This window comes from Accipiter gentilis, chromosome 14, assembly GCF_929443795.1.
Source record: "Accipiter gentilis chromosome 14, bAccGen1.1, whole genome shotgun sequence".
NCBI lineage: Eukaryota > Metazoa > Chordata > Aves > Accipitriformes > Accipitridae > Astur > Astur gentilis.
Window position 1 is genome coordinate 8,750,204 of NC_064893.1, and position 24,040 is coordinate 8,774,243.

Here is a 24,040-nt window from a genome sequence, read left to right on the forward strand (position 1 = left end):
TGAGTGTTGCAGAGCAGCAGGGCTCTGTCATGCAAATCTCCTCAGAACTGGGGCCTTCCACCTGTGTGTGTGTTGGAATATCACCTCTGCAACCTGCAGCAAGCCTTGGCTTTGGCCAGTGTTCTCCATCACACTCAGCAGGTCTCTAACAGATCAAACTGTAAACCTTTTAGCTGTCATCAGTTGTGTACCTTTGATACTTGGAGACTAAAAGAAAAGACATGTTTTAACGTAATATTATTACAATTTCATTTTCATTTCATATCTGTAGACTTTTTCATCAAATGGTATAGAACACTATATTGTTTATCAGGGTAAGAACTTCACATGGGTAGGTTTTACCTTAGGGTAATAAGCAATTAGCAGTGTATTAGCACTTTTTTATTATTATTGTAAACTTAGTTTCCCCTACACAACTAAAAATACAACTCAGCTCAGTATCTGGTTCAAGAATTACGGCTGTTAATGTATTTTGGGCTAATAGGGATCATTAAGATCGTTGAGTATTCTGGGACTTGTGGGTTTTGAATTGGATTTGAGAGACTAAAAAGAAAGGCAAGATTGCAGTTGGAAGAGGAGATATTTTAGATCATCAATCACCTCAAAAGGACAAGATATAATTTATTTTAAAGGAGTTTTCAGAATTTAAAATGATCCATCAAAAGGCAGTAGAAGTTTAAATTTGCATGAAAAAAATCTATGAGAGAAATTGATGGGGGTTCAGCCTAAAGGCAGAACGGCCTTGCTAAAACCCTAGGTAGATAAAACAGGAGAAAAAATGCCATTTCAGAGATACATTCATATACTTAATGATATTAGCCTGCACAAAGCCCATACTATCTTATTTCACTGAGTAACTTGGAGCAATGAAAATAACATTCAAAGCTTCGTTAGAAAGCCTTTACCATATGGCTAGTTTTGTCTTCTGCACATTCTCCTACACCAGCTCACCACACTATGACGTGTTTGTTTTGCATGCTGGGATCTGTATAGATTGAAGGAAATTTCCAATTGATTTTTCAGTATCATGGTGTCTTTTCAAACACCTTGAGGGCTGCCTCAGAATTGCTGATCTATATTACCACTGATAATGATTTGTGTTTAAGTACACAATCTGGATTGTGTGAAGTAAACAGAAAGATCTGCAGCAATTGTGATTCTCTTGAGACACTTATATAGACCACCTACACACGTGAAAATGACTGATGATTTATGTAGCTCAGCATACAATAACCTGTTGATCTCTGCATTTTATGTGATGCTACACTACAGAAGCACCTTGTAACACCTCTGCTAATGAAGAGCTGTAACTGCCCAGTTCTATGTAACCATAAACACTTCAGAAGTCTTTAGCCAAAGATTGTATCCAGAAGAACAATTCATCTGATTCCTAATTTTTCTTGCTGAAACCTTTCTTTTACTTTCCCTCAGTCTGCCAAATAATAAAGAAAAGCCTTAACCCCTCCTCAGCTGTACATTATATGCCTAAATCCACACCCCTGGGGTAAAGAAATACTCCTTACATGGCAAGAGCACCATCATGCCTCTGAGGATGTCAAATCACTTTTCAAATATTGAAGTCCCCCAGTACAATTGTGAGATATTTATGAACACATGGCAGTAACCTTCATTTCATAGATGAGGCATCTGAGGTGCAGAAAAGTTAAACAACTTGGCCAGGATTACAAAATCAGATACTGGAGGAGCAAAGAACATGGGAGTCATTGATTTTTCAGTCATGTGCTTTAACAGCTAGAAAATGCTCCTTCTGAGAATAGGGAAGGAAAGAAAAAGGGGAGGAAATGGGAATAAGAAAATAGAGATATTGTAGGTAAGAATTAAGGTACATTGGCAGAGTGGTGTATGAGATATAAGGGAAAAACACATTAGCTTCCAGCTGAAATACATCCACAGAGGGAGAGATGTGCAGTCTACTGGGGTAGGCTCTCAAATGAACTGTCAGCCATTAAATGGAAACGTAGATTTGAGATCTATCAGTTGGGACAGATTCAGACAATTTATACCTATGACCAAGTAATACTGACTTCTGTTCAATATCCGATCAGCTGAAGGAATCTTTACTAGGAAGTGTGAACGATTGCGCTGCAGGATATAGATGGAGCAGAACTGAATGTGAGACAGCCCCATGCATCTTGGCTGTGTCATTGCCTTCATTTTATGGTACAAAATCATCAATCAAAGCTGATCCCACGGAAGTTACTTCTAAAGGAGAATCAGGGAGCTAGAGTTCTACATTACCTGGAAACCCATTTAAAAATACATTATTTCTAAAACAAAACCCCTTGCTTATAGGTGAGATTTTCCAAAATACTCAGTACTGGCCCAAAACAGCTTCTTCTGGAACTAGGAACAAGCATTCAGTAGGAGCGCAACTCATCCAAAGCCGTGCCCTCCAGACAATCCCACACAAATTATTTTTGGTCAAATTTTATCCTTAATTCTAGCAAGTCACATCTTTCACTATTGTCTTTTAGCAAATGAAGAAGCCAAAATTCAAACGCTAAGAATAACAATGATCTAATTTCTTCCTTTATATACATAAATATTTCAATGGAAATATCAATCCACTGCCAATCTGTTATTGTGTGTCCTCTTTTTTAAAAAAAACAGGTGGCTTCAATATCCTTTTGGTACAAAACCAGTTTTTCTAACACACACAAGTGATCTGTGCGTGCATGAAGTCACAAAACACTGGTTGTCACAAAATCAGGCCATGCAAAATTTCTTTCAGAAAACATGTCACGTAAAGTTGGATATTGGTTGTGAGATTAAAAAATACAAATGAAACAAAGTAAGAGTTCCCAAACAGATTATAAATTTGGGTAGTCAAAATACAACCCATTTGAAAGCCAGCCAGATCATTTGGATTAAGTAGGCATATTTTAAGACATGCAATCCTGATAGATCATGCCCTCCAAGACAGATCTGTTTACAGCTACAGTCTGAACCCTTCATAACAGTTGCATGTGTCAGGCTTTTGAAAAATTGCTACTCAGGCCACAGACTGAGTAGGCATGTTTGAGTGCCCATGTTATATATAATAAGCTGCTAACATTAGAAATGCCCGTGCTTCAGGCCAGATATCTCTTGAAACACTTTAATACTCTTTTCTTGGAATACGGAAGTTGAAAGCAGGCAGCCTAGTGGCAGAGAGAAATAAAGACAACAACTGCAAAACTGTGTTGTTTTTATTTTAAACATGCAAAATACAGTTCATGCATCTGCCATTTTGAAAAATTCTCTCAGTTCATAGCAGATTAAACCAAAGACATTTTGGCTATCAACTCTCAATAAATATTTCAAAATGCTTTACAGTGTAAAGATAAGAAATTTAGCAAAATTTCAACAAACCTGTATAAAAAACAGATACAGATAACTTTTTATCTCAAGGCAACATGCTGTAATGTAAAGAGTTCACTTTTTTTTTTCTGGATGTTTTTTTCTCATAAAAAGTTTTCAACAATACAACTGCTTAACAGATTTAAGCCTTTAGGCTACACATGCAAAAAAAAAATGGTTATTTTAGTTAAAAATCACCAAAACGTGCTATTTTTTGTTTCATTTTTAAGTACAGTAGTTGTAGACAGTAGCATTTTTCTTTTTTAATTTTGTAAAAGAGTGCAGGCAGGTTCATGGAGCTAGTGTCCTGGAAGACTCGTACTCTGACATACATTTTGGTTTTATCCCTTTGCCATTGTAATAGTCCACGACTTGGTTTGGAACTTCAGCCAAAACGCTTTTTGCTAGAGCAGCTGGGGATGCCTGCAGGAAATGGTAGAAAACAAAAGCATTAACCTGTCTCTCTGCTGGAAGTGCCATGGGTTTTAGAGGCACTGGTGCCATGAGATCAAGGTAGGAAGCATGGTACAGAAATGGAAGGCAGAAAAGACTCAAAGTGAGTGGCGCTATTGCTGAAAACTCATTTTATGAGTCAGTTTGGGCATGTAGCTGTGGCTGCCTGAAAGCACACTAAAGCCAAAAGTGCTCTGCATGTTTTTCAGGTCTGTTTGGACTATTTTAAGTTCAGGGTAGCTGAACTTCCCTGTGCTCTGGGAGAGCACCACATTGCAATGAAAAGGGCTGCAAAGACTTCATTCATCAGCACTCAGTGAGTAACCCTGCAGAGCTTCAAGTTGAATATGAAAGGACATCACTGGGAAAGGGAGGCCTTCATCACCATTCTGCTCTTCAGGATCTGACATGCTGTTTTAATGGCTGGGGAAGTTTTGAATTCAACAAAAAATACTTTGTTTTCATTGGCATTAAACCGCAGTCAAGAGAAAGCTTCAGTCCTAGGCTTTGTGGAGGCTTTAAAGCTCTTCCTGCAACCTATCAATGGTGGGTGTCAACCAGACTTAAGAACTGATGACCCTGAAATGTAGAGATGGATAGGGAGATGGCCACTGGCTTTCACCCCAGGCAGGGAGGAGGGCTACTCCTCAGTGCAATGAGAAACCATGCCCTCCATTGGCAACACACAGCTGCTGCCTCGCACCCTGACAATGCTTCATTTTAAGCAGTGGGGCCTGTGGTTGTTTTGTGGGCAACTGTTACCTGCGTGTGCTGCAGAGATTTTTCCTGAATTTCCTGAATTCAGCAGTGACAAAACTGGACTCCTGTTCTCCCATGCAGCCCAATAGCACCCTCTTGCCCCGTGTTTTGGATTTGCTTGTTTCTAAGTATTTAGGTACAGCTGATTCCAAGCCCCGGTGAGCCAGCCTGCCTGACCACGTTCCCTCTGAGCCCACCACAAAAATGCAGTAAAAATGCAAATGCTTAACCGCCAGTTTGAGAGGTTTAAACTAATGTGTTTACCTCCAGATGGAGCACACATGGATCACACATGGCAGCTCAGATGATGCACTGGAACTCAACTGGTGGCTGGGTCGCATTTCTTCTGCACAGCAAGTACTTTTTCCCACATTAATGAACACTTCCATCCTCACTGTCTGTTATACTGTCAGCCAGGTTTCAAAACTACCATGTCACAAAGTAGTTGTATTGACTGTTTATTGCCCTACTCTATTTCATGGGGTGGGATCCTTATCCTTTTAGAGTCTTAAAATTAGGCTTACAAAGGATGTAAATGGTAAACTATTCATAGGCAGGCTAATCTAGGGGTGCAGAAAGCCCCTGGGCTATTATAAATTCCAGTATCAAATCTTATAATACTACAAATACAAAGATAATGCTAGCAAACCCAGAAACAAAACTGGTTTTTTGTATTTTGGTATTTTGAGTCACATATGCAATTAGTAACAGATAAAATGGACCGCTTTTTCCCTACTGTGACATTTATACCAAAACATTTGTGCAGGCAAAAAAGCCTGGAACATTTCTGCATGAACAAACTAGCAAAGCAGAGCCCATGCTTTGTGTGACAGAGTGGGAACTGTTCTCAGGTGTTACACAGTAAGAGAACCTATGTATTTTAATCCTTCAGAGGGAAGTGTATGGTTTTCCACAGTTGTCCTGTTCTTGCCTAAACCTGTTCTCAGTGAAATCAGCAGAAAATACCCCTCAGAGTCAGGCAAATGGCTGATTTCTATGTTGCTATTGAGAATTACTGTTTTTTTAATCTCCTTCCCAGTGTGCCAAAGCTGTATATACCTTAGCCCGCCTCCGTGCCATCTTACCAAAAATACAACCCTACATAAAGAGTAAAAACAGGGAATGGGGGAAGCGTCCTGGGCCACTGCTGCACACACAAGCCCCAGCAATCAGGAAACTTCACTCTGCTCTATCTTTAAAAATGCTGGGCGGGAGCACTTGCCACCAGCTTCTCTGGATCACGTGTAGTCCACACGTCTGGACATTGGACTGACATTCATCCCCCTGCATCATCCTCCCGCCGCCACTTCTCTCTCTCCTGATGCCACATCCATTCTTCCCAAGCGAAGGGTCAGCCCTTCAGAACAGGCTCTGCCAGGGCTCAGCTGCACAGCTGAACCACCACTACCTGAGGAGTCAACTGAGCTATGCACTCCGTGCCCAGCGTGCATGCTAAGTAAATCGCCTTTCACTGAGGTTTAAGCTAACACATTTACTGTGCTCACAGTCTCACAATGTGTGGCCCCACACAGAGCTGCCCTGGGGTAGCTGGCTTCAGTCTGAACACGGAAAACTGTTGCTTCACTGAGTTTCGTCGTGCCGGTGATGTCTGTCGGTCCTGGGGCTATTTCTAGCAGGGAGCATCCCAAAACCAGTGTTTGGGGCAGTTTCTTGTCTGATGACTTGGGCCACCTGCACCTTATGTACTTCTGTGGTGGTAAAGCACTCTCACTTCTAGACCAGATGGTGCAAAGCAGCATTTGTATGAGTAAGAATCAGACCCAGTAACTTCTGAGCTAAAAAACAGCCCCAGTTCAGCAGTGCTGCATAAGGGTTGCCTGCACTGTGTTTTTAACATAGATCGTACATCAATGTTTTACTGTAACGTTTTCTCCACTGTTTAACTGCTCTGCTTGAAGAGCATCCTAGCAATAAACACCTGAAGATGAATAGCTCTCAACTGATGGCTAATACACTTCAAATCGGCCAGCAGCAGGAAAATAATCCCCTATGATGATAATTGGTGTATATTACAAATGACTGTTGATTCAGTTCTATAGCTTCACCATGCTTAATCTTTAATTACAATGCATAGTGCAAAACATTGCTCCTTGCAGTGGCTAAGAGCTGTGCTCTCCACGATCATTTGTGATATATGTGTTATTAAGTCACAGTTGTTAGCCTTTATGATTAAATACAATGCAGAGTGGAATACAATCTACCTGTGGCATCAGATTTGTGCACAGTAAATATATTATGCATCCTAAAGGCAGAGAATTTCAGCTCTTAAAATGTGCCTGTGAATGGCTCGAGACAGGTGATTTTCTTCAGCTACATTTCAATGATTGTGAACATCACAGTTCTACAGTTTCAGGTGAAGGACACTCACATTGCTGGGGTGGTGAGCATTATAGAGAGAAGAAATTCAGTTGGGTTCAAGGAAAATACTTTCCCTTTGTTTGTTATGTTCCCCTGTAGTGAACTGCATGTCATCCACTATACAATGGGACATTTTTTTAAGCAGTAATGATTACCTTGATTTTATCAAGCCTCTGCAACTACAGGATTTGCCAAGAATACTACATTTATTATTATTTTCATAGCTTCAAAGATATTCCTTAAAGAAAGTAAAAAAGATAAGATACTTTACTGAAGTACTCCTGATGCACTACATCATGCAGGAGATTAAACCCCTATAATAAAGCTTTCTGTCTATATTGGGTCTTGAGCCAGTAAAATGTTGGAGTGGATGTGAGGTTTTAGGTATGTGAATAATTATAACAAATTGAAATGTGTTAAATGCCTATATGAGTGCTGTGCAGGATCAGAACCTTCTCTGAAGTCAAAATTAAAATATAGGGGATTCACTCTATAGGTTATTTTTACAACTTCCTTCTCCCTCCTTTCAATTTTCTCACAGGGGCAGCTTTTGGATAGATTATTTTTGATTTCTTTGGATAGATATGAGATTTTGAGTTCCAGGCTGACCTGAGAATTGAAGTAATGAAAAAAAATATTGTTTGGGTTGACTCCAAATGAATTTTGGTTTACTGTTCCAGCAAAACAAAAAGTAATTGCTCACAAATAACATTTTCTTCCCTTCTTCCATCAGTAGTAGAGGTAATACAGATTTAGGCATAAATAAATACTTGATTTATCAGAAAAACCTATAAACCTTATACAACTTGATTTGTAGTCTTTCTAAAAAGGTCCTTCAACATTTTTTTTTCTGCCTAATAGTTGAGTGACCTAAATACCAAAGCTAAACACAAGGTACATTGACAAAAGGGATGTGGTTTTTGACTAAATACATTTTTTACTTAAAGCTGTCAAATGTAATACGCTGATTTATGGTAACTCTTGTGTTTGGTCAGAACTGATCTGACAAAAATCACCCAAATGTGTTAAATCCGCATTTCTCTGTGGGGAAAAATAAGTTTGAATCAAAACATTACACTCATTTCTCCCATGAAAAATTATTTCACTAGTTGATGCAAAAGGCAAGGTCTTTTTTTTGTGCTGAGGATAAGTAAGCAAGATAGCTGTGAATGTCACTTTGTTAAGAGAGAGACATTGTTTGAGATATGACAATAAAGAAATTCAGCCAGAAGTGGCTATTGATATGGGCACTCATCCATTACACTGACATTTGTTGAAATGCTGAAAGATCACAATAAACAGACTAAATATCAAGTCGTATAAGATATATTGACTTTTCTGATGCAGCAAATACAATTATCTACCTCTATGTCTGTATTATCTGTGCCACTGAGAGAAAGGGGGAGAAAAATATCACTATTTAACAAAAGCAATAAATTTTTAAGGTTGCTATCCTCTCCCAGTACTGGGGAAGTTAATCTAAAACAGCTAAAAATAATATATGCTTGTCATTTGACCAATGCTAGCGATTAAAATCACACATAAACTCACTCACAAGTAACACCAGAGGCACAATATATTCAGTGCCCAGAACTGCAACTGTCAGCGTTAATCTATTCAATCAAGGATGATTTCAACTTCGTTAAAAAATCACAAAATTAAACTAAAAATAACAAGTGCAGCTGGCTTTGCCAGTTTCTTGCAGAAACGGGTTTTCAACTAATTGAAAGTAGGTCTAGCGCTAGCCCATAAATAACTTGCCTCTCGACTCTTTTACAATAGACTACAGTGCAGCGCAGCACTACGCACTTGTGATTATCTGATGAGGAGAATCACAAGCTATGAGCAGGTCGTGCTCATACTTTTTTGCAGTAGATAGGTGACTGGGTGGCACTGTCAGCATAGAAATGTATGTATCTACAATACAGTGGCAAATCTGCAGCCACTTGGCATGGTGTCACCAAACTAATAGCTCAGGGGGAGTTCACCTCCTGTGAGGATCCATTTTTTACATAAAGGTAGAGGGAAAAGAGGAACAAGTTTGTTTCTCTTACTCCTCAGTAGAGTTGAGGAGTTGAGTAGAGTGAAAGAAGTGTGTCTAGATCTAAGACAAATATGGCAAAACTGTATTTTGAAGTGAGAAAAGAACAACTCTTGAGATAGAGGAAAATAAAATGAAGGTATTTTGGAAGTAGCAAACAGAAAAAAGAAATCTCCTGTGGTAACAAAAAGCCTAGAAAAACTGAAGAAATGTAAGCGCTGCAACCAATATGCAGACCAAAACCAACCCAGAGTTGAAAACTTCTGTGTGACATATCCAGATCCAAGGCTCACTAGCGTATGGGAGTGGATTGGAAAGGGCAATCTCATGAGGAGAAAGAGTCAGTTACACTGTGGGGTAAAGAAATTTTCAAATCAAATACTGAGGATATGCTTCCTAGACACCAAGGTGAGCAAAAAAGCAGTCTGGAGAACCACTTCAATATTAACAGAAAGAATGAGGGGAAGGAAGGGAGGTGGAAAAACAGAGAGAAAGCAATGTGATCAGCATCGCTGCAGAACACAGTGGCCATGCCATGCCTCCATATGGAGGAAAAGGGCCCTGAAAAACCTGGCTGTGTGTGGGAAAGCTCCTTCTGTGGGCGAACACAGTCTCTACCCAGCTGCCGAAAAAGTCCCTGGGACAGATGCTGCAATGTAGGGCAGGTGACTGGGGAGAAAAGTACATAGCCAAGGCATTATTTCAAGTTTGGCAATTTAACGCTGGGTCTGTCCCTTCCTCTCCTACAGAGTGTTCCCTACACCACAGTGGGCTCAGACAGGAACAGCTGGCTGAAGCTCTTAGTAACACCACTTTCTTGGTTGTGTTCTTGTACAGAATTTGGGGAAAGGGTTTGGAGGCAACCAGGATGCTGTGGGTGGATAGTCCTGCCTTTGAGAACTCAGGGACCTAAATTTCAATAAGGAAACAGACTCCCGGGGAACACTGTGAGTACAAATTCACAGCCATTTCAGCTGCCTGTGGAAATGAAGGGGTGGAAAGCAGAATACAGTAGTCCTAATAGAACAGATGTAAAGAGAATGGAAGAGAGACACCAGGAAAGATAAGTCAGGAGGGGCAACAAAACTAAAATCAGGGAGAAAGTGGAAGTAAGGACTGGCACCACAAGAAGCACATGGATTCTGCCCCATCTCTTCCTTCCCCACCCTCACCAGCTCACTAATGAAGCACATTTCATTCTGTACTCCTTTTTCTCTCAATTTCTGACACAATAATGCCATAGAATTACTAAACACTTCATGCCCATACAAAGTTAGGCCCAGCCCCGGAGACTGTTCCCTATATGTTGCATGCATTCAGCCTTCTGCAGAATGGATGGAAAAGTCAGCTTACATGTTTGAAGTTCCTAAATGGCACAAACTGGACAATATCTCGAAGCACAGGCTCGCCCTTGGGAGACCTCAGGATCCCATCATCACCATCCAGCATCTGCATGTCACTAAAATCGGCGTTCCCCACCCCGACGATGATGACTGACATGGGAAGGTGAGAGGCATGGACAATGGCCTCTCTGGTGTCAGCCATGTCTGTGATGACGCCGTCCGTCAGAATCAGCAAGATGAAATATTGCTGAAGTTGTTGGACAAGAAGTGAAAAATTATATCATTAGTTAATCTTCCAAAGCTGCTTGCCGTTTTCCAGTATAAAAGTGCTTCTGGTAACTCACTCATGGACTTTTTAAAATAGTGACTCAAAGGTTAAGTGTGTTTCCCATCCAAACCTCCTCAGCTACTAATTTGTCCTCTTCTGGAGTTTAGCTCTAGTTCAGGTAATTTCCAGGGGCTGGAGGGAGCCAAGGCATGCACAGTGTAGAAAACGGGGTTTCTAGCTGCTAGGGCTGGGAGAGTCAGGACTCTGGCTGGAAGTCTGGAATAGTCCTGAGATCCTCACTAGCCCTATTTTCCATCTGCTGCACAATCACTTCTGCTGACAGTTTCCAATTACATTTTTTTTTCCCTTTGGGAACCAGTGGGAGGCAGGAAGGAATGGGGTATTGAAGCGTTACAAGCCTGTAGCAGAGCTGTCAGGGAGGTTATGACAGCACTTTTTGCTAACAGGCACATGGGATGGGTGCAGCCGTCTGCAAACTGGAGGGTGATCCAGTGGTGCCTGTAGGAGAAGCACCACAACATGGCAGGCCTACTGAATTCTGCAGAGTAATGGCGTCCCTGAGGAGAGCAAGGGCATGCGCAGGGAGGAATATGTCCATTTTCAAACACTTCATACAAAGCCCTGAAGAGAGATTTTCTCATTCTCTAGAGGAGAGCAAGCAATTTTGTGTGCTTGTCATTTCTTTCCCAAAACTCCCAAGTCCACTGGACTGGGACCATGGGCTATGACATCTTCACTTAGTAATGGGGAAGAGTGACTCTCACTTGGATCCTTTATGAATTGTTAGGCAGCTGGAGTCATTTAACAAATGTGCATCAATAGGAAAAATGAACAGGTCACAGAATTTGGTCACTCTGCACAGGCAATACCAACACACAAAACATCATTAAGGTTTATGTATACACAGCTATATAAACTCACACAGCGTTCTGTTCATTATCTCCTGCCATGAATAAAACAAAACATGCAGGGAGAAAACTTTATCTTGAAGACTCATGCTATAAATTAATTTCTTTTTCAAACAGAAAGAGGAGAAGCTTAGGTCTGGAAGAATGAAGCAACTTATTCAATATGACATACTCGTTCAGAGGCAGCACTGGGAGCAGAGTGAGCCACCTCAGGATTAGGTGGGTATGGAAATTCAAACATATCAATTCCCCATTTTAGGACTGGGGCCCTAAATAGTATCAAGATCCTGGAAACAGCAGTGGAGTGACAATCACAAGCCCAGACTCATGAACAGAAATATTTGGGAACTGCTGCCTTAATAGTACTTAAAAAAGGCTCAGCACATGAAGAAAGCTTAGAGAAAGCTCCAGGCCTGGTGATGAGATACATGCCAATGCACAGCTCTATTCTGTTCCTATACATAGTCATTTATCTTGCTGCAGTATACAAGTCCTCTCTTACATCCTTGACTCCAACAGCACTGCTCTTGTAAATGTTTCAGACCTCCTCGCTCACGTACTTTCCCCAATTCTCTCATTCTCCCTTTCTCCCATTCTGTTTGGAAGGCAGGAGAAAAATAAGCCTAATCCATTTCAAAGATGTACATTTAAAACACCATCTATGCTTAAGCCTTTTAGCCCAAGAATCTGTCACAGATTTTGTATCAGATGCAGGCTAACAGACTTGTCTCCTGATTTCTAAAAGGCACATAATACTCCATGTCAGTCATAGCAAATTGAAAACTCTATCACTGTAGTTTTCAAAGGAATGGTTGTAAAAATCCCCTAGTTGAATAAAAACGTTTTAGTACAGCCTCTGCAGGAGACTTGAAATGGGGTAATCTATAGGGAATAATCTGAACTCATCTTCTTGTATGATCAACACTTTCAGGGCTTGGCCCCTACATTTCTGTAACCTTAGTGGTGCCATTTATGTTTCCACAGTGAAGAACTGGGTGTGTTACAGTAAAATAGCTCTAAAAGCAAGAAACAGAACAGCGGGAGAAGAGTTTAAAATTGTGACTATTGAGGCTGTAAAGGCTAGATACACTGCTCCAGCTGACACGGACTCAAAACTGCCCTCTGTGAAGGCAGTTAGAGAAAACTGTGAAGGCATGATTCCCACACATGAAAAGTCCTTGTTTTGATGGTCTACAAGAGATACATCATAAGACAAGAAAAAAGCCAAACAGCATTATGCCCTTACCGAGGCCTCCTTGGTGTTGGTCTCCTCTGATGCTGATTTTGCCACCTTCTGGATGATGGGAGCAATGTTTGTCGGCCCATACAGCTGCAGCTTGGGCAGGCAGCTCTGATAAGCCTCCACAACACCTTGTATTCCTGGCATGAAAAGCCACACAAAAGGCAAATAAATGTGGTACATCACCAATATTGTGCTTGTTTAAAATGTAAATAAAAGGCAGGTTCTTAATGAATAAATTCAAAATATCACACAATTAGCAAGGACTAACAACTTCAGATAATTTCTGAGAAGCTGTCTCTAGCTGCCTTGAATCTAGTCTGTAATATATAATTCATTATACCATGCTTCTCCTTCCCAGCAGTTTTTAATGTCTATTTTCTAGGTATGAGCTTGCAATGCCATCGCTCCCATCCTTCTCAGTTCAAGGTGTAAGTGATCACTTCCTGATCACCAGCTAAGATTCATGCTAAAAGGGCAGGCACAAATTAAAAACACTTCAATACTTCTCTCTCCTCCTCTTCAGATAAATATTTTTATCTGTTTATTGTGGTAGTTACCAACAAGTTTGCCCTTTGTACTTACAACCTAGAGCTGTCAAGGAATTCAAACATCTTTTCAAATACCTGACTCCCCTGTGCTAAGAAAATAATTTTTCAGGGTGAATTTGCATAATTGCTCACAGATTGAATTCGACTAAGACCAAAAAGCTGTGAAATCTTGGAAGAAACAGCAGGATGCTTTGCAGTCTACAGAAAAATGAGCTTTAGTCAGGAAGTTTTGATGGAGAACTAGCTATTTTTGGCTTTTCATTTCAGGATATATAGCCAGACCAGGGAGAACAGACTTCTGCTGACACACTTGACAGATCACAGAATGGAAATTGGTGTTTTCAATCATTGAGAAGAAGGATTTCTTGAAGTGGTGCACATTAGCCTCCACATTCAGAACTCCCAGCTTACCAGACCTAAAGGATTAGAGGTCTCAAGTTGGAAAGAAAGTGATAGACTGAAGAGCTATATAAAGGATGCTGAAGAATGAAATTACTTCAATAAGACCCTAAGCCAGTTTCAGTTTGCACTGAGACTAGCTCACTCATGAGATTTTACTCAACCATGTTTACTGGATATATGGGTGCAGACCAGTTACTAGCAAATCACAGGGAGTTGTAATTGCTTTACAATGATACACCTGAACATCCTGCGAAAAAATGGTGGAGAATGCAGTCTTCTCTCTTTATAGATAGCTACAAACATATTTTTCCATTGCAGTGCTCACAGACAAAAGAACACGCTCCAATTATAGCTATGATTGGCTAAAATGAAAAGTAATGTTACAAAATTTCCCTTGGTAATTCCAGTGGCTAAATTACATATTGCAAAACTGACCTTTTGTTAACTCCCAATTTTAAACCTGCTAAGGATTTCATTACATATACTTACTGATCTTGCATGAAAGCCTCATAAATCTTCCCTGTGATGATGACAAGATACACTGTAGTTTTTTCGTATGCATTAAAATAGTAGAAGATAAACCTCACTCCCTGCATTCCACACAAATTTAGTGTAGTTCATGTCAGAAAGTTGCTTTCATCTTAGAAAGAAACATGTTCTAGAAACATAATTTCTTGTTCGTTATCTCAGATTAATATCTTTTAGTAGTATCTACTGTCCTTATATATCCAAATCCAACGGAATATGTGAGTGGCTTACTTTGTGGCTTACTTTTCTTGGACTCCTTTATTTTAGGGAGAGCCAATGTGCATTTTTCTTCACAATTCAACTCTTTACATTTTCAATTGGAATCCAATTTCAATAGCTCTTATGAAATACACTGTATGCATATATATATGGGTTTAAGATGCATGTAGAGTACATGCATGTGTAGAAGAAGCATTCATTCAGATTAGAGGTTGTCACTTTCTTCCTCAGACAATAAAGACTAAATATTAAGTATAAGACTATAAATATAATGTACTATAAATATAAGGCTACAAATACTAACATTTTCAAGAGTGGAAATGGTAACAAGGGAGGAAATGTGAGGATATCTGTGTTTTATGAATTCCAGTGTTCTTCATATCAATACACAGTCCTTATTCAATGTAGAGTGATGCTTCACACTACCTTGTGCCAGCGAAAGCTCACTACTTCCACAAAGAAAGGGATTTCATTCCTCAAAAGCAAATTAGACACATACTTTTTATATTGGATCCAATCTTTGTATTTTGGTTTAAAGCAAGGTACTCTTCAGCAATTTTCCTTTGTTTTCTGTCAAGTATGCTAAATATTACAAGGAAAAAGAGTGTGGTCACTAAGCACTTTATCTCCCTCACACTCTAGCATCCTCTCTCTGCATGACATGCTGGTGTTACTGCTCCCCGTGTCATCTAATACAGTGAGAGCATCTAGAAAACATCACAGAAGAATTGGCAGTAGGAACTAATCAAGCGTCCATGACAGGCAGGTGATGAGCAAGCTGCAGCAGATGATTAAACAACATGTTTTCTGGTCTGTCTCCTTTTCTTGCTTTCATTCAGATGGATATTATTTTAAAAGGGATCGTTTAGGACAAAGAAGTGCTTTTCATATCTCATAGATGCATGTGCAAATCCTGCAAATTTTCTTCCCTGGCCTTCTTTCGTGCTGCAACCATCTTTTTATGTCTTCTTAGCCCTAAAACACCTTTTAGGTGATGGGTTAACTTATCAGATAACTGAGTCTTATGCAAAGAGCCAAGTAAAGTTTAAATACATAACAAATATTAAGTGACATATGCCAAGGCAAGGCTCACAGAGCAGCTCCTTTTTTTTTTTTTTAACCTCTTCTCATTTCCATTGTTACATTTTATTTTGCATACATAGTATTGTCTGGATAGTAAGTTCTTTACTTGCAGAACATTTGTCTGTCCAACCTCTGACCTGCTGCTGGCACTACACAGATGTGACAGCCTTTTCAATCGATACAAATCATTATATAGCAATGTCAGTGTGATAGAAGAATTAGCCTTGGACTCAGAAGAGGCAGCAAAGGGAGGATAAAAAAAATGTTCTTTGCATGGACTGTCAGAGCTTTTTTCTGAGGTACATGGAAGGTCACAAATGTCCTGCATTTAGACTAGGAAACGAAGCTGTATTTGAACACTACATGCATAAATATGTTATCACTTAATGCTGACCATTGTTAACTGAGATGTTTTAAACAGATCAGGCCCTGTGTAGATACCAACGTGTCTGTGTTCAGAAGCAGGCAAGCTAACACATTCTAAAATACAATGGTCCCAACAACATTCTGAGGTCTGTTTTGCTTCCCCACCTCATCCCCGCACCCTCAGCATGACTAAAATCTCAAGTTCAATCTGGCTTACAAGCTTACAGGCACTTCTAGATGCATACATGTAATTTCTGCTTCTTTTAATGTCTTAAAAACAATGTAAAAAGCTGTGTGAAGACACCAAGCAGCTGTAGGACTTATGCCCAATTCCATTTCAAGCATATGATCTGCAGAGGCTGGTGCAGTCCAACAATCCAAGCACAACAACAAAGCAGGAATGCCCACTGAACCAAAAACATGAGGTCTTGCATTTAAGATACATGAACTCTAAATTCTTTTAATGTCTCTTTCCCTTGAATTGCTCGTCCTCTCTTCTTTTCCTCACTTTATTTCTTGGCATCTTAATTCTCATCCTGAACATATCCCATTAAGCATGCCTGAGAGAAAGCCTGAGAAGGGCTGAAAGAAGCAGCTAGAAAATCTGAACAGTAAAAGCATTTTGAAAAACCCATTTCAGTGTTTGGATGGTAGCAGAAGGATAAGGGAGAATTACAGCCTGTGGATTTTAGACAGCAATGATCATCTGAACAAGACTCTCAGCTAAATGTTAGTCTGGTATTACTTGTTAGGCTGTTTAGAGATTATTGTCTTGTTATTCTCTTTTATAAAATCTGTGAATTGTGGCAGGAGATTCTAGAAAGACAGCATCAGTCACTGCAGACCTCACTTACAAATATAAGACATACAGCAACATCTGCTACATAAATCTGGCATCCAACTATCGAGGATTAGTGATTGTTGCTAGAACACACCAATATCTTACACTGTGTTAAAACAGCCTCCTGCTGCATTTACTGTCATGAAAGCATGCTTCCTTCTACTACAGTAGTCTACTGTAGCCTACTAGTAGGCTACTGTTGTTATAGGTCTGGCCAAAGAACTGGCTCTAGACTGAGGGAATCTTTGATCACTGAGGTTCACAGCCTGCTTTTGCATGTCCTGCCCTTCTTAGCTGCACAACCTATGGTGTTGATGTAGCTGAAGATCTGGAACAAATCTAGAAGACATGGCTTTAGTTTTCAGAAATGCTAGTGATTTGGGGAAGTGCAAGTCCTGAATGTCCAACGTGGTGTACTTTCAAAGGGACCTATTTTTCAGGAAATTAATGTGTGACACTTTCTAAGGTTTCTAAAGATAAGCCCGATAGCTTGGAGCCTGTCACGTTTTGAAAATCCTGGCTGTGTTCTTTAAAAAACATTTTCAATAATACTCAGGGAATACAATAAAAAATGCAAGCACATTTTGCACACAGAAGAAATATGGCAGTCTGTCCTAATGTGAGCATTACCTGCACATTCTGGGTTGTCTTCATTGAAATTGATTGCAAAATCATGAGACACCTGCAGATAAATGGAAAGAAGAGAAGAAGACTGTAGTCAGAAAAATTATTCCAAGAGGACTTGCAGCTAAACACCCTTTACATTCTTTCTGTGTTAAACCAGAGATCTTGCAAGCTTTCAGCTATTAAGTGTGAAATACAGTCCCAGCTGGAAGTCCCAACAGAAACAAAGTAACAAAACTGGAATCAAACCTGTCAACAACAACAACAAAACCAAGAAAAATAGCACAAAGACCCAAGTACATAAGAAATCCCATAAATACGGTGTCAGGATTGGGCTATCCATGCCAGGCACAGAAGAGGGATCTGTTGCTGAGAAGATTTAAATGCCAGCTCTCCCTTGCTCAGCACCTCAGCTTGCAGCAGAGAGAAAGCAGGTTGCGATTCAGCAGGGACAGCAGAAGCTCAGCCCCCTCCTGAATCCTGCACTCGCAGGTGTGAACAGTTCCTCATCTGAAGGCCATGGGAGTACTGGGAGAATAATTTATTCTCCAAAGAGATCAAGGAAGTCACCTGACCCACTGTGAAATAATAACCTAAGAAATATAAGGGACCTAAGCTGGTTAAGAAGGTAGATGAGGCTGGGGGGGGAATTAAGTAGAAAAAACGCTGAAAACTCTTGTTTTTCCTCAAATTTAGTGACTATCCCAGCCTCTCTCTCGAAATCCGTCTAGCTCTACAGAGCTATTTTCTAAAAGAAATGACTATGAATACAAAGAAGTTTCTGATTTTCTAATAAAACAATGTATTGTATCTTCGGTGGCTTGGGAAAATAACACCAGACTTCTGTATGCACAAATAATGCAAGGCAATGTAAATCTCAGGTTCCAGGCTTCCTCTGTCTGTCTGTCACTTAGAGATCTGCATTCACAGTACAAATCTGTTGGGACTGAAACTTTCTTCAGATGCTCTTTTCTGGTTGTAAGGTTTGTTCTTGCCTGCATTTTTTTCCAGATTCTTTTTTGCTCCTTTCTTTGATCACTGAGAAGGCTTGATTCATTTTACTCTCTTCAGCTCTGAAGCTCAGTCTCTTAATTCTCTTGTTTGTCTTAAATTGTCTTAAATGAAGCCCAACTTTTGTCTTGCAATGCACAGTGTATGTTGTTTTTTTGGTTTTTTTTTGTTTTTTTTTTTTTGTTTTTTTTTTTTGGTTTGCAAAAAGTGGATATGGCTGAGACTTAAGCAGGAGATTTGCACAATTTAAAGTTGAACTCAGGTATATCATTCCAGATTCATGAAGGCATTTATATAGCTAACTCCAATTACACACATTTGAGACTTTATAGATCTCTGTAGGACCTTCAGAAGTACCAACAGCCCTAGTCATATGAAAAGCAACCTGTTTACTCCCTGTAAAATGGAACCTGGATTATCTGCAGAAAGAGATTTATTAGTTGGATGTTGCTGTTTTATTTGCTAGTTTAGACAACTTCACAGCACAGTATGGAAACTGTTCTATGACTAAGAGACCCATGGATCAAATACGTGATTACAGAGAAGCTCCTGTAAAAGCGAAGTGGTGTAAGTTGGCTAATTACTGCCAAAGAGAGTTTCTCATACAGAAATTGAATTTCCCCACCATATGCTGGCCTTGCTCACCAGTGATGCCTACCACTACTTATTAAGAGGTTAAATAAAGCAGGACTTCTACCATGATGGGAAAGGACTGAAGGAGAAACTCACTGAAGAGTCTGCAGCCACCTCAGCCCAGCCAGGAATTTGGTATGTCTACAAAAAGCATCAGTTGCCTCTTACAGAGGGTTTTACATGGGCCCTTCAGGCTACCCTACTTGGCCATGGAAGATAATGCAGAAAGTCACTACCTGTGTTCCTCACTGAGCAGGCACAGAAGAGCAGGGCTGTCAAATATGCTTCCGAGGTGCTCCAGAGCCCTTCTGTCCGGCTGCTCCATGTGTCTCTTGGCACACTTTGCCCAGCTGCTATCTGCCGGTCTCATGACCAGCTGCAGGCCAAAGGTAGTTGCAGTTGTCAAGAACAGTTATGTGAGTTTTCACTCACTGATGATTTTTTTGTTGTTCAATAGCCTTTCTTCTTCCCCTAGGCTTTCTGTATTTTGTATTAACTGCATCTCAAGAGCAAGAAGTATGGTGATACATGTTTATGTATTGCAGGCTGATTCTTCCGACACTGTGCCTCTTGTGTGATTTCAATTCTTTATTCCAAATGCATTTGAAATTATAGCTAAAGGAGTATCACAATCTTTTCCACAGCTACAGTATTTTGATCTCACATGCAAGCATGGGCTGGATGCTTTTGTTGCTATACCTTTTTCAGGATCACACTATTAAAACGGTTTATCTGGTTCAGAGCTATGGCACCCAGGCTATTATTTAAGAAGAATGTAGACAATGGTTCACGCCAATAAGGAAAGCCCAAGTCTAGTAAGTGTGCACAATGATCCAAAAAATAATACTGTCTGAGCAGCAGCTGCTATCCTCCCAAAGCAAGTGGCCCTCATACATTGTCATCCTGATTCACAAAGAACAGTGTTAAAATGTATGCTGAAGGCAGGAGCAGAAACACAATGAATGTGCAGAAGTATTGGTTTGTTTCCCATGCTCTCTGAACAATATATCACAATTTACACAAAATTTAAGTACAGTGTGAAGGAGAGAAGTTCTTTGAGCTGCTCTGTGATGGTTCACAAACAGGAAATCATCACTCAAGCCAAGTCAACAGCAGGTATTTTTAAAGCAGCGTTTCTCCAAACGCTCAGAAGTCATTCCCCCCCTCAGGTAAGAAAAACCAGCTGCGCTTCAACCTACCCCTGTGCCGTCTCCCCTGTGGTGGCCAAAATTCAAGAGGGTCCAAACCAGCAGAGACTTCAGGCACATGACACGTACTGAAGGCCTTACTGAACTTGGGTTGCTACCTGACAGGACTCCATGTAAAGCCCACCTGTGTCAAAAGATGGTTTGGCTCAAACATTCAATGCTTTTGTTTTCAAAACAGTGCAAGGTAATGAGCCACCCTCCTTTTTTTTTTTTTTAATTAAACATGCAAGGGCTTTTGTGACTGAAAAGCAAACCATGCTGATGACAGAGGACCAGAAGCTGGTATATCAAACGGCATCTTTCTGGTATTAAATGACACAGCCCTCATGCACTCCCAGAACTGGGGAAAAGGAGGCAAAAGTGTGAACATCTAAGATGCTGAAGACTGGGAAATCTTCTGGGGAAACAAGACAACACTTGGCTGTTCAGAAGCAAGCATGTTTATATAATCTACTACGGTGGTTTGTATGATGGATCAATCTAACAGTCAGGAAATCCTGGAATATGTCAAGCCATGCAAACACTGAATGACTGCTTTACATTAGTATCTGGCAGAGAACTTTGCAAAGAACTGTAGACCCTGGCCTGCGGTGGAAGTCTGCCTTACAATAAGGAATGTCCTCACAACCATGGTGTGTCACGGACCCTGGATTAAGTTTTGAATATGACCCTCTGCTCAGCCCTCCTCCTCTCTCAGTCCGTGAAAAAGGAGAGAGAAATTCTGGAGTGCAGAGGTGATTACATGTGATCAGCCTGGCATTACCTGGGTTGCTGCACAAAACACCACGCAAAGCCTCTAACTAAGGATATGTACTTGCACTTGGCTATGTATTAATCTTTTCTCTCTGCAGGACTCCAGATAAGTTATTTAGCAGATACCATCACAGATGTGGGATTATTAAAACACAGCTGTCCAGGAACTTCCTGCACCAGGAACATATTATTTCTCAGGTAACTTCTCCAAGGTTCTAAACAAGCAAAATAAGTAGCTTTACCATACATCATGATGTAGGTTATGACGACAGCATTTCTGAGTCTACATCAACTACATAAACAGTCTAAAATATTTTTGCTAAGGCAGATTATAGTAATTTTTTCTACCACTGTACAATGCCTCCATTGCCTGTACATCACAGTGACAAGCATCTGCATATAGAAAGGCAGTTGTCCATCAATGTGATGGCACCCGTGAGACTCTTTCAAGAACCATAACCATACTTCCACATGCTTATGACCAGTTTATTAGAAAAGTCACCTTTATTTAACATAGCAGGTAACTTATTTCCCTCGTATTCAGATATAATGAAATTCATCCTTGTAGCATGGTCCTTGCTAAATAGGTTTCTAATTAAGACTGAAAGGAGAATTTCCTAATGAATGAGCATTTTTGAGATTTCTTAAAAAAAAAAAGTCTTTTGGTCTCAGATAGAAACCTCAAACCACAAACAAAACCCCTACCGTGGAATCTGACAAATAATAAAACCCCACAAAATCATAAAGCAAATTGCTGGAAAGCTTTTGGACTACACAAAGGCATTTTATTTAAGTTGGATCGAAACATGTTATTCTATTTTGGCCTCCATATTTTTTTAAACCCCTTCAACTGAACTTCCATTTTTTAAATAAAAAGCTGATTTGACTCAGAAACCACATATTTCATTCATTTTGTAAATGCTGAATATGGATGCCTGAATTCTGAAAATTAGTAATCTTTTTTTTCCCTCTCTAGATTGTTGAATTCATTTAAATTAACCTCCCTGTCCCAAATAGCTCCAGCTTTCCAGAAACCTCTATGGTGATGGTACTGGGACTACTTGACAAACAATCTGACAAATTCAGCCACGTTTAGGAATGCTTTCTTACTAATTTAAATAGAGATTGTAAAAAATCCATGAACAATAGATGCATACAGGCATGAATGCTGAGATGCACAATGTTGAACATTTATCTGTGAATAAATTGAATGCTATTAAGCCACTGCCAGTCTGAAAATTAAATATGGAATGCCTGCATGTTTCGCAAAAGCTGAAGACACTAACTAATTTAAAGAACCATTGCTCAAAAGCTATTATTTTCAGAATGCTCATTAATCAAATAGTTTGGGAGCTGGACAGCTTGTGTCTCTGGCTAAGACCACACTGTCGACATTTCTGCTTGGCAAAGCTTGGCCATTTATTTTCCTTTGCACTTGATTTTCAAGCATGCTGCCCAGTTTCCATGTCTAAATCCAAGTTGTGTGGATAAGGTGACAAATTCTGTTTTTTCCCTTGGTCCATTACACATCCTTCTATCAGTTCTTTTTTGTTAGGTTTGCATATATTTTTGCCCTCAAGCTCCTGAAAAGTGCAAGAATCACAAAGACTATGGCACTTTTCAAGTCCCTTACCTGTGCAGCAAACCAGACAGTGCAGGTTAGGATCGTAAAGATGCTGTACTGTAACTGCAGTGAGGTTCTCTCCAGCAACTCTTCCCAGCACAAGCAGCGAATGAAGCGTTCATTAAAAATGCAGAAATAACCAAGACTGTCTTAAAACAAACTGCAAGTTGTTTTGTACCTATTCAGGTGTCAGCCTGCAATATTTCTATAGAAAAGAACGTGTCATTATTGGCAATACACCTGTCATGGGGCTGATGCAATTCTAACTTTCTGTTCATTTTAACAGTAAGTTTTGTGCTGCTGTGTGGTTTTTCAGTTCCTTTGAGTTTTGCCTGCTAAGAGATTAGTGTGTGTGGTTAAGCTTTCTTTCCTCCTCTTCACTGTGACCTTTTGCAGCAGTGTCTGAGTCCATATTATCTGCCACCTCTTCATTTTACATCAGAATTCTCAGATACTTCTTCTCATTGCAGAAAAAAGTTATGGGTTGGAGACACTGCTGTGGAATAATCAGCACGTTCTGCAAGTTTTGTGTGATAGAAAATCAGGAGAGGAATATTGCTCTAAGAGGTTTACTTAGATCAAGGAGCAGGGTGATATATTTGTCAGACCTTGGGGAAAAAGGATCATATTGGTGAATATTAGATGAAGGGTCTCTAGACTGGTGAGGAATGTTATATATGGCATGTTATATATGGCATGTTTTGCATCCTTCACTCCCACAGATTCCTTATGCCACTAAGAAATGCTGTTTTTCTGCTAACAGCTGAAGTGTTTTATTTGGAGCTGAAATGAGGGAAAAATAAAGTCAGCATAACATAGCAGTGTGCTCTTGAAATGGAAATTCTGTAGAAAGCATATATAAAAACATTTTTAAAGGGGTTCAACCTCAAGACATTCATGAAGAGCCTGCAGAGGTGGATACTGACATCGTTCTGAAGCGCTAATGTAAAATGGGGGGTGGGGGGGTGGACGACGATGTATTTTTCCATGGGTAATAATAGTTCACATAGCAAACATTGCTTTTCTTGTGGCATGTAAAAGGATGTGAGGAGGCTAGAATCCCACTAAACTGACAGGTGAATAGTGCCCTCCAGCACCCATCCCAGGGTACTGGCAGGAGCTCAAGAAAGTATGAAACCAAGGCACTGCTTTGACACCACTGCAAACGGACACCTTTCTCTCATGTGCTCTAGTGCACCAAGGAAACCTCGGCAAACAAATTTAGAGCTTATGGCCAGCCCGAAAGCAGTGGCTTACAGCTGATCCTAAATAGCAATGTTAGTGTTGATTCATGCTGAATAGTGAGTTACAGGCCTCATTCTTCTACAGCTTGTGACTGAGCATGACATAAATTAGACCTGAATCCACTCAATCCACTTACTTTGCCTACTGTTTTTATCAGGCTGCTTACCTCTGGCCTTCCCT

The 24,040-nt window shown here is 40.1% G+C and overlaps 1 protein-coding gene across 3 annotated transcripts in view; it reads right to left on the bottom strand.

Annotated features, from left to right (window-relative positions):
* Positions 1–3,217: 3,217 nt before the first annotated feature.
* CPNE4 (copine 4) overlaps positions 3,218–24,040 on the bottom strand; it is a 244,239-nt gene continuing 223,416 nt past the window's right edge. For all 3 annotated transcript variants that reach the window (XM_049817053.1, XM_049817055.1, XM_049817054.1), the window contains exons 13-16: positions 17,393–17,444; positions 12,779–12,912; positions 10,346–10,582; positions 3,218–3,783 (exon numbers count right to left, since the gene is read on the bottom strand). In XM_049817053.1, coding sequence (XP_049673010.1) covers positions 3,652–3,783; positions 10,346–10,582; positions 12,779–12,912; positions 17,393–17,444 — 555 coding nt within the window. In that variant the 3' untranslated portion in view covers positions 3,218–3,651. The remainder of the gene's footprint in view (positions 3,784–10,345; positions 10,583–12,778; positions 12,913–17,392; positions 17,445–24,040) is intronic.